Here is a 12,196-nt window from a genome sequence, read left to right as displayed (position 1 = left end):
TATTAGAATATACAAGTTCAGCAAGGTTGCAAAATGCAAAATAAATATAAAAAAGTCTGGATACTTTGCATTTCTAGATACTTGCAGAAAATATCCAAAAAGAAAATTAAGAAAGTGATACCATTTACAATAGCATCAACAGAATACTTAGGAAAAACTTAAGAAAATAAGTAAAATTATTACTGAAATTTAAAAAACATCTAAGTAAATAAAGACATCTCGGGCTGGGGATGTGGCTCAAGCGGTAGCGCGCTCGCCTGGCATGCGTGCGGCCCGGGTTCGATCCTCAGCACCACATACAAACAAAGATGTTGTGCCTGCCAAAAAATAAATAAATAAATAAATAAATTAAAAAAAAAAAAAAAAAAAAAGACATCTCATGTTCATGCATGATAAAGACTATGGTCAAGGGGCTGGGGCTGGGGCTGAGCGGTAGAGCGCTCGCCTAGCGTGTGCGAGGCCCTGGGTTCGATACTCAGCACCACATAAAAATAAATAAATAAAACAAAGGTATTGTGTCCAACTACAACTAAAACATTTAACAAATTTTTTTAAAAAAGGACTATGGTCAAAATGACAACACTTCCATGGTCAAGACGATAATACATCCAAATTGATCTACACGTTCAATGTAATCCACGACATACCAACTTTTTTTGCAGAAATGAACAGGCAGATTCTAAAGTTCATATAAAACTGCAAGGGACCCTGAATAGCCAACATAATTTTTTTTCTTTTTTTCCAGTACTGGGAATCGAACCAGAATCTCATGCATGCCATGCGAGTCTTGCTCTATCAGTCCCTTTTTAAAATACTGTATTTTGACACAGGGTCTTGCTAAATTGCCCAGAGTGGCCTCAACCTTGTGATCCTCCTGGCTCAGACTCCCAACAAGATGAGATTACAGCATTTGCCAATATGTTAGGCCAGCTAACACAATTTTGCACAAAGACCCATATTGCCCGATTTCGAAACTTACTACAAAGCTACAATAATCAAGACATTATGGTACTGCCATAAGAATAGACATAATAGATCAATGGAATAGAACTGAGATACCAGAAATAAGCCTCACATTTATAGTCAACAAATTTTTGACCATAGTGATGACAATTCACTAAAAAAAGAAAGTTTTTTGCACAAATTTTGCTGAGAAAATGGATTGTTTACATGCAAAACAAAAAATATAAATCACTACAATTTACACATATAAAAGTTAAATGAAAGACCTACATATAAAAGCTAAAAATATTTCTTCAGGGATCTGGGCACAATGGCGCACGCCCATGATCCCAGTGGCTCGGGAGGCTCAGACAGGATAAATGCAAGTTCAAAGCCAGCCTCAGCAATAGTGAGGTGCTAAGTAACTCAGTGAGACCCTGTCTCTAAATAAAACAAAAATATAGGGCTGGGGATGTGGCTCAGTGGCCAAGTGCCCCTGAGTTCAGTCCCCAGTATTCCGCCCCCACTCAAAATGGTAGATCTTTTTTTTTTTTTTAAATGAGGTAATCCTTTTTTTTTTTTTTAAAGTTAGGTTCATTTTGATACTTTACTTTTTAGTTATATTGGACAACACTTTTGCTTTATTTTTACCATATAAAGTATTTTTAAAAAGATGAAAAGACAACCCACAGGATAGCAGAAAACAGTTCAAAATTATTTATCTCATGAAAATTGTAGCTAATATTAAAGACTTCTTACAAAGTCAATAATTATTAAAAATAACAACAACAACACTAATTTAAAAGTGGGCCAAAGTTCTAAATAGACAGTTCTTCAAAAATATATACAAGTGAGCTAGGGCTGGGGCTCAGTGGCAGAGCGCTTGCCTAGCATGTGTGAGGCACTGGGTTTGATCCTTAGAACCACATACAAAAATAAGCAAATAAAATAAAGGCATGCTGTCCATCTACAACTACAAAAAAAAATGTGTGTATGCACACACACACACAGAGCAAATAAGCACTAAAAAATGCTTGATATCACTAGGCACTAAGTATATGCAAATCAAAATCACAATAAGCTGTTACTTCTTACCCATTAGGACAGTCATAGTTAAAAGGATATAAAATAATAAATGACGACAAGAATAAAACCCTCACACACTGCTGGTATGAATGTAAAATGGTACAAGTGCTTTGGAAAATAGCAGAATGATTTCCTTAAACGATTAAACATACAGCTACCACTGATCCAACAATTCCATTCCTATGTTACAAACCTGAGAAAATTGAACATATTGTATCCACATAAAAATTTTACATAGATGTTCGCGGCGGTTGTATTTATAATAGCCAAATGACTCTAATGTCCGTTAACAAATTAACAAACTGTGGTATATCTATACAATGGAATATTATTCAGAAATTAAAAAATGAAGTGCCAATAAAGTGACAGAATGATGAACTCAGAAAACTTTACGCTAAGTTTCAGATATCACAAGTCCATGTATTATGAGACTCCATTTATATAAAGTGTCCAGAATAGGCAAATCCATAAAGTATATTTGTAACCTGCCTTGAGGGAAATGAAAAAGTGATGGCTAAGAGATACAGGCTTTCTTTTTAGGGTGATGATGATGTTCATTTACCCTCCCCATGTTTTAGGGGGATAAGTTCCATTGTTTTCCTTATTTACAAATGATGCAAAGAGTGCCCATGATTGTATGTTTTCTAAGTCACTAAGCCAAGATTTGAACTCAAGTGTGTCTCTAAGATCAGAGAACTACTGGACCAAGAGGATGAGCTGTATGATCATATGGTCATAAGAAATGTGTGTTTCATGATGACAAAGTATTATCTGAAGAAAAAGGGCAGTGAAGTAGGAAATATACAAGTATGTGAGCATCTTCCAGGGTAGAAGGAAAAAAAAAATCAAGAGCAGAGGAAATCAGGTAATGTTTAGAGACAATGAAGAACAATGCATCTTCTATGACCATAAAATAGATGTAACCCTGCGCCTAACAGAGGAAATGTAGGCTCAAATCTTCATCACATTGGATTAAGCCCTGACTTCCTTAACAAGACTCCAAAAGTGGAAGAAATAAAAGTCAAGAATTAAGGCTGGGTCTGTGGCTCAGTGGTAGAATGCTCACCTAGCATGCATGAGGCACTAGGTTCGATCCTCAGCACCACATAAAAATAAAGATATTGTGACCATATATACGCACGCGCGCGCGCACACACACACACACACACACACACACACACACTTATGTATCTAGCTCCTGGAGAACTCAAAAAACTTAACACCAAAAAAACAAACAACCCAATACATAAATGGGCTAAGGAGCTGAACAGACACTTCTCAAAAGAAGTCATATACTCAATATAACAAATATATGAAAAAATGTTCAACATCTCTAGTAATTAGAGAAATGCAAATCAAAACTACTCTACCTCACACCAGTTAGAATGATAGTTATCGAGAATACAGACAACTGGGCTGGGGCTGTAGCTCAATGGCAGAGCACTTCTCTAGCATGCATGAGGCACTGGGTTTGATCCTCAGCACTACATAAAAACAAACAAATAAAAGCATATAATCTACAATTATAAAAAAAAATTTTAAAAAAGAATATAGACAACAATAAATGTTGACGAGGATGTGTGGAGGGGAAGCACACTCATACATTGCTGGTGGGATTGAAAATTTGTACAACCAATCTGGAAAGCAGTATGGAGATTCCTTAGAAATTCCTTAGGAATTCCAAGACTCCTTAGAATGGAACCACCATTTGACCCAGGTATTCCACTCCTTGGTCTATACCCAAAGGACTTCAAATCAGCATACTATAGTGACACAGCCACATCAATGTTTATAGCAGCTCAATTCACAATAGCTAAACTGTGGAAGCAACCTAGATTCCCTTCAATAGATGAATGGATAAAGAAACTGTGGTATATATCTTAAAAGAGAATAAAATTTGGCATTTGTAGGTAAGTGGATGGAGTTAGAGAATATCATGCTAAGTGAAGTAAGCCAATCCCCCAAAACCAAAGGCTGAATATGTTCTATCAAATAAGTGGATGCTGATCCTTAGGGTAGGGGGGACAACTTTGACTGGGCAAAGGGGAGGGAGGGGTGGAGGGGTGGAGAGGTGAGGGGGAATAGGGGCAGGAAAGATGATGGAATGAGATGGACATCATTACCCTAGGTACATGTATGACTGCACATATGGTGCGACACTAATTGTGTACAATCATTTTCAGAGAAATGATAAGTTGTGCTGCAATTGTGTACAATGAATCAAAATGCATTCTGCAGTCATATATACCTAATTAAAATAAATTAATAAAAAATGTAGAAAACTACAAATATGAGTGAGAAATACAAGATGCTGCCATAGAACATTAATATAATTTAATTCAACTTGTACCAAAAATTCAAACTGAAGAAAACATGTAAGTAGGATCATTTTAAAAACACAAGTTCCATTTATTCTTCTAGCTGATTTCTTATTGTTGTTTGCTTTTGTAGTGCTGGGGACCAAACTCTGGGTCTTACACATGCTAAGTAATTTTAGTTTTTGATCTTTGATCAATGTTTTAAACACTGAGCTTAAATAATGCAATTATGGAAGAGACTTTGTGTCCCAGTTTGCTTTGCCTCTTCAAATCATATTCAAATTTGAACCCAACTTGAATTATTCTGTAGGTACTTATTTCTTCAAAGACATGACACCTGGGCTGAGGTTATAGGTCAGTGGTAGAGCATTTACCTTGCATGTGTGAAGCCCTGGGTTCGATCCTCAGCACCACATAAAAATAAATAAGTAAATAAAACAAAGATATTGTGTCCATCTACAACTAAAAAAATATATATACATATATATATATCATATATTTCCCCACTGGATCTGATTTACTATCTGTATTTTTCCTCACTTATTTTCACTGACTTAATTTTTTCCACCTTACTGTTACAGTAACTTATTTCAACTGCACTCCAAAATAATGCAGGAAACAAACACTTAAAACTTACAAGAGACCTGCTTGTATTCTTTTCTTCTGCAGAAAGGGCAGAATCCTGAGAACACCAAGCTGAGGAAAAAAACAAAATAGATTTTCTTCAGAGTTTCAGACAAAGGAATATGAAAATTTTTAGTACCAGGTGACCATAGATCTCCTACAGATGAATGATCCTCAGAGCCATGAGAAATGTAACACCATAAAGCTATAGACACAGAATTGTATGTGGATAACTAATTCCATCATATAGGGTCTGATAAAGATTTCTTAAAAAAAAAAAAACAACAACAACTTTATTTATTTTTATATGGTGCTCAGGATTGAACCCAGGGCCTTGCACATGCTAGGCAAGCGCTCTACCCTGAGCCACAACCCCAGCCCTGATGAAGATTTCTTAACGGCTAAGGATAGGGTGTCCAATGAATTTACTAACAATATAGTATTTCTCAAAAATTCTGACATTTTTAATGTCAATAGGAAATTAACCTTAAGTATATAATATATGCCACAAAGATTTAATGATTAGGATGGTCTTTAAGTTTACTCTTAAAGAATTTAGAAAAAAGACATTAATGAGATATTAGTTATAGGTACTGAGGAACATTCATATGATGGAGGAAATGTAGTCATGATTCTAATTTCATTTTATAATAACTTGATGTTTCTTCACCCTAAAACATTCAAGGTCTCTGATTAAAAATGGAAGACTGAATACATGTACTTATTTCTGCTGTCTCCCAAACCCAATCAAAATGTTAGTTAAAGCAACAAAGGAATCTAAAATTTACAAAGACAAATAAAATAGAAGACTTCAACGGGTATGAGATCTTAATAAAACTTTGGAAGCTAGAGAGCAGACATTTGAGTGTTAATCTAAACAAGAGAGAGCTAATGTTTAAGTGAGGGTTGAGGGGGAGGATAGGAGAGCCATCACATTATCCTAAAAAGGGTCAGAAATGGGGGTATTAGGTAGTTCTGCAGACAAGAAGTTTGAAAATAGGGATGAAAAACAGGGAACTGAATGTAAAACATTATACAAAAGGTGTTAAACTTCATATTGTCTTCTTTAACCCTATATTACATGGTAACAATTCCTTTTACACTAACAAAAAGAAAGAAAAAAAAACCTAAGAATTTTTTTCTCTTATATAAATGAATTGGACAGGCTCTGGATTATCAGCATACCAGATTCAGATAAAGACAGGGCTGAAACAATATAGAAAAAGAGAAATGAAAGTTCTCAGGCAATGCCCCTCCACACATTTTTTCCTTTGACTCCTCAAAAGCAGGAGTTCTGGCTTATATTCCTCAAGTAAATCTAGGAGTTCTTGCTGGAGTAACTGACTAGCCCAACAGAAAATGCCTACAGATTCTGATACATGGTCAATCTCCAGTACCATACGAGAAAGAAAGGCAAGAAGAATGTGTTGGAATGGGGCTAACATGGAAAGGATTAGGTAGTGAAAGAGAACTAAATTATTATGTACATTGTCAAAAATCAATTGAAAACATAAAATATGAGAAATCAGACATTAGCTATATAAGGATGTTATTTAAAAAAAAAAAAAAAGATGGGGGCTGGGGTTGTGGCTCAGTGGTAGAGCACTCACCTACCAGGTGCAAGGCCCTTGGGTTTGATCCTCAGCTTCATATATAAATAAATAAATAAATAAAGGTATTGTTTCAACTAAAAAAAAAGATGATGAATATCCAAAAATATGTTCGAAGCAATTGGCTTTGGGGAGTGGCAACAGGAATAAGGAGAAACGGAATAGAAAACATTTATAGTATTTAAAAAATTACTATTTTAAGGGGCTGGGGTTGTGGCTCAGTGGTAGAGCTCTTTCCTGGCATGTGTGAGGCACCAAGATCGATTCTCAGCACCACTTTTAAATAAATAAAATAAAGGTCCATCGAGAACTAAAATATATATATATATATATATATATATTTTTTTTTTTTAATACTATTTTAAAATAGTATTTAAAAAACAGCATTTAAAAATATATTTAAATGTATCCTCTAGGAAAAACAGAAATAACATTTTATAATTTTATCTAAATTAAAAAAAAAAAAAAAAACATATATTTTCCCTGCAGAATCAATAACACCCGTGTGAACTTTCTTGTAAACAGTACTGAATATACTCTTTTAACTCTACTCATCTTACCTCTCCTTTCCATCATCTGGGTCAAACGTGCCATTGTCCCACATCTATTATTGATGACCTCTGAAGGTTGAGATATTCAGACCTTGCCCACTCTGGAAAAAATGGTCAAGTAGTCTGCAGGTGCAGCAACTCAAGGGTTATCTTTTTTCAAGATCTCTCCAGCTTTCTGGGAAACTTTCATGTCAAGAGATCTCTTTCCACGATTTCTGTTCCTCAGGATTCTTTTTATTCACACCACAGACCTGTCTTATCCTTGTGGAATCAGAACCTGTGGGCTTAAGACATAAATCTAATTACCTACTGTCTTCTCACTGTATTCCTGTGGTAACCAGGCTCCAGAATGTTTCCCAATGATCACTGTCTTCTGGAACTCAAACCAGACCCCTCCCACACCGAAGAGGATTGAGATGACAGTGTGTGACTTCCAAGACTTGATCATAAAATATTTTGGGGCTTCCATCTTACACATTTTAAGATCATGCATTTTAAGCAAAGACAGGTGTCCTACTATGAAGTCAGGCAAGGCATCCTGCCAACAGCTAACACTAATTTGACAACCATTTTGGAAGCAGATCCTCCAACCCAAGTCTAGTTTTCTGAGGCCTGCAGCCCTGCTGTCATTGTGATTTCAACTTTGTATGAGATACCAAAGCCAAAATAACCAGCAAGTCACATTTCACAGAAATAATGAGCTAACATTATGGTTGTTTATGCCTCAAAGTGTTTAAGTAAATTTATTGCATAGTAATAGATTAACATAGCCCTAACCACTTATCTTCCTTGCTTCACACTCCCTACAGTCACTGAATAGAGGTAATGGATGCAGAATGCAGCAGATGTCGAGAGGAAAACTCAAAAGACTCACCAACTAAAGCTGAACCAAATATTCAACAGAGACACCAAGAGTCTAGAGACAAAGTGATGTTCACATATTTGCTCCTCAAATACTCTCTAAAAAGTATAAAGGCATAGACTTGATAAAGTGACAGATATAAAAATGAGTGAAAAAATATTCAGATTTGCAGTAGCCCCATATTTGGACCAAGAGAGAGCTGGTCCAGTAATTCTATTCTCTGAGTTACCTTGGCAACTGAGGTCAAGAAGTTGTAATTTAGAATTCTCCTTTGAAATGAGAATTATACCTGTGTCACAAAGATACTGAACAATTACAATAAGTTTTGAGAAGGGCTATGCTTGACATAGACTTCTTTATTTATTTATTTTAGTTGTTGGTGGATCTTTATTTATTTATATGTGGTGCTGAGAATCTAATCTAGTGCCTCACACATGCTAGGCAAGTCCTCTACCACAGAGGACAACCCCAGCCCAATTGACATAGACTTCTTATACCCCTCACATGGTTACTATTTTTCATGACAATTATTATCTTCTAAAAATACTATGTAATTTATTTATCACATACACAATCCATTTATCCTCTCCCCAATAAAAACTCTATGAAAAAAATTTTTTTTCCTGGTTTTACCATTGACAGGTGGTGTTCAGAAAGTGTGTTGATTAAGCCATAGTGAAAAACAGTGTGGCAATCAAAACATTAAAAGCAGAATTATTATATGACCAAACAATTCTTCTCAAGTATACACACACAGGATAATTGAAAGCAGGGACTCAGATAAGTTCCTACACTCATATTTAGAGTACCATTATTTGCAACACTCAATATAAGCAGCCCAAGTATTCATTAATGGATGAATAAACATTATATACAAAAAGAAAAAAAATATTATTCAGCTTTAAAAAGGAAGGAAATTTTGATACACACTAACAAAGACAAATGTTAAGAACACTGTTAAGGGGTTGGGGTTGTGATTCAGTGGTACAGTGCCTGCCTGGCATGTGTAAGGCCCTAGGTTCAATCCTTAGCATCACATATAAATACATAATAGAAAGCTCCACTGATAGTGCTGGGGTTGTAGCTCAATCGAAGAGCATTTGCCTAGCATGTGTGAGGCATTGGGTTCCATTCTCAGTACCACATACAAATTAATAAAAGTCCATCAACTAAAAAACATTAAAAAAAAATCCATCGACAACTAAAAAATATTCAAAAAAAAAAAAAAAAAAGAAGAAGAACACTGTTAACCATATATTAAGTTAAGCCAGGACAAATGTGTTATGATTCTTCTAAAACGAGGTTATCTATATTTGTAAAATTCATAGAGACAAAAAGTAAAATGGTGGTTGCCAGGACTGGGGTAAGGCAAAACAAGAAGTCATTGCTAATGAGTACCAAGTTTCTGTTTTGCAAGATGAAAAGAGTTCTGGGAATGAACAGTAATGATGAAAGCATAACAGTGTAAATGTACTCAATGCCAATGAACTGTAAAATATAGTTCAGACAGTAAATTCTGTGTTTTACTACAATTTAAAAATAAATATATATATGTACATACATGTATCAAATAAAATATGTAGTTGGTGACTTAAAACTAGGAGAAAGTAATATATTAGATATGAATAAGATAAAAGGATGCGTAGTTTGGAGTTCAAGTGTTTGAAAGTCTTACTTGAGTTTGGGTTTTATTAGGCATGTATATTAAAAATTCAAGGATAAGAGCAGAAATTAAACCAGTGGAGCAAGAAAGGGATAAACCTGCACAATAAAAAATATAAAAAATAGAAAATAGAAAAATTTTATCACTAATTCTAATAAATGTAACCACTTATACTCACCCATTAAAATGACAAACAGGATAAAAGGATAAAAAGCTCAGCAATGTACTCCTCACAAGAAACCTGAAACATAAAGACAAAGGAGAGGGATTGAAAATCGAAATTCCTGACAAACACAATAACAAAATCTGAAAAGGATTATCATCAGTCAAGATAACCTGGGCTAAAAGGCATTTGCCAGAATAAAGAAGTATGTTTCTTACTGTGGCAGACTGGAATCCTGGTCCTAATTCTTCAACCCTAACAGGGTTATTATACATTCACATTACTTGCCCGGTAACTATCCCATGTTAAGCTTAGCACCTGACTTACTTTGGCTAATGAAATACCAGTATATTTGGGAGCAGAGATTTTAAGGGTATCTGCATGATCCGTTCTATGCTCTGGAAATCCATCCCGGATTGAAAATGTCCTAGTAACCACTGTTCTTTTAAGCCTGAGCCCCAGAAAGAATAAATGCAGGACAGATATGAATTCTTCCTATGGCTCTGCCTCTCAACCAAAACGCAGCCTCGATCTGTTGAATATAGTAAACCAAATAACCTGAATAAGAAAATAAACGCTACCTACTGTATGCTGCTGAGGTTAAGGGTGGTTTCTTAAGCAATATTAAACCAAGACAGGAATGGGCGTATAACTAAGTAGCAGCGCGCTCGCCTAGCATGCGTGAGAGACCCTTGGTTTCTTCACCAGTACCACAAAACAAAACAAAATAAAAAATAAATGAATGCACATAATAAAAGATGCAAGCCATACGATGATGGTAACAAACCTGGGAAAGATCATCACGGAAAACTTGAAAGCTACATAACGGTCAAGAATTGTGGGGGAGGGGCGGTAAAGGAAACAAAAGGCGGGGGGTCAACGTAAAGAAAGGCCCGCTAGAAAATACAGAATTGTATTTCAAATGTACTTGTCAACTATGTCAAAACACAACAGAGAAAACTAACCCAAGACAGACCAGAACCACTACACATCGAAGTCGCACTTCGCCAGGCTTTCACACCACACCACACCACACCCTTAACCGCAACCACACAAAACCACAAACATACACCATGATCACGCCACCAAACAGAACCACACACCTTCGATAATCATAAACATTCGCTAATTCTCACCACGTTTTTTTCGTCCCAACGACTCTAACCACTCCAACGACCCATGAGTAGTTCCAGCGCACCGCCGCTACCTCCCACCTCCGCTAGCCCGGCCACTCCCGGCCCCCTCAGGGCCTCCGCCCCGTCAGCCGCCCGCCGCCGGTCCAAACCGGACGGCCGGAGCCCCGCCCTCACCTCCCAAGGCGGGCACTCGAAGCGCCACAAACCCGGGACAGCCGGAGGCGCAGCCAGCGCGCGGTTTCTGAGAGACCCAGTGAAGCCCACGCGCAAGCAGGTCAGGGACAGGCTCAGGTGAGCCAAAGGAGCTCTCCGCGACCGCTACGTTCCAAGCAGAACTCCTCCCAGAAGGCCACGCGGTCCAACTCAACTTCCGTCCAGGACGCTGCCCGCGTTCCCAGTGCCCAGGAGGGGTTAGCCAGGTCCGCTGGGAAGGGGTAGTGCAGCGCGCCACGCTGTGGCGAAGTACCAGCGGTGAAACTGCTCTGGATTGGGGGAGTTGCCGGCGCAGTTATTTCGGGTGGGCCCACGCTGGGCCCTGAGAGGAATCGACGTGGACACCTGCTCTGGACCACATTTCCCAGAAGGCCTGGTGGCCTCGCTCTCCCCGCGAACCCGAGTGTTTCGTCCAGCCTGGCGGGACCCTTAGATCCGGCGGGACAAGCGCCTCAGGTCCGCTGGGTCAGGAGCTGGAGCCTTGGGGCTGCACGGGCAGAGCGCACTGGACACAGGAGTTTGTGGGATTGTCTGGATACATTATGACACTGCGGCTTTATGTATGGACATGAGATGGCAGGTCATTGTGAAGTTATGGCTTTAGTATGACCGTCCCTTAATGGATGAGACACTGTGTATTAGTATGGGGCTCCTGTCTCCTTTAGGACTGTGACTCCAGAACTCTAGCCCCAGGAAACCTTTCTGACGTTAGGTTCTAACCCAGGACAGCAGTGAACTTGCATAGGATGCCCCATTTTCCTTCGATCGCCATACCCTGTGTGTGGTGGGTAACGAGTTTGGGGCTGATAATGACCTCTAATCTAACTAACTAGGGTACTAGGAAAAACCTGCTGTCTTAGAGTTACTTTTCTTCTACCATTTCTACCTTTCTCCAGGTGAGTCACCCAAGAAGAAAAGGAAAGAATGCATGATGAATTTCGACAAGTAATATCCAGGGTATAGTAGGGTTTCTTTTATAGTTTCCTTTCTCTGAAAATTCTTGTTTAATAAAAATGTTTCCATGGGGG

General features: G+C 37.8%; 1 protein-coding gene across 8 annotated transcripts in view; it reads right to left on the bottom strand.

Annotated features, from left to right (window-relative positions):
• Znf568 (zinc finger protein 568) overlaps nt 1-11,510 on the bottom strand; it is a 68,209-nt gene extending 56,699 nt beyond the window's left edge. Inside the window, exons 1-4 of one of the 8 annotated variants that reach the window (XM_048791084.1) lie at nt 11,130-11,510; nt 9,835-9,897; nt 7,141-7,415; nt 4,984-5,042 (exon numbers count right to left, since the gene is read on the bottom strand). In XM_048791084.1, coding sequence (XP_048647041.1) covers nt 4,984-5,042; nt 7,141-7,174 — 93 coding nt within the window. In that variant the 5' untranslated portion in view covers nt 7,175-7,415; nt 9,835-9,897; nt 11,130-11,510. The other 7 variants (XM_015497142.2, XM_048791081.1, XM_048791079.1 and 4 more) reach the window with 7 other exon arrangements.
• Nucleotides 11,511-12,196: the final 686 nt, after the last annotated feature.

This window comes from Marmota marmota, unplaced genomic scaffold (assembly GCF_001458135.2).
Source record: "Marmota marmota marmota unplaced genomic scaffold, marMar, whole genome shotgun sequence".
NCBI classification, from domain to species: domain Eukaryota; kingdom Metazoa; phylum Chordata; class Mammalia; order Rodentia; family Sciuridae; genus Marmota; species Marmota marmota.
Note: the sequence above shows the minus strand (reverse complement) of the source record. Positions and strands in the feature narration are given on the sequence as shown.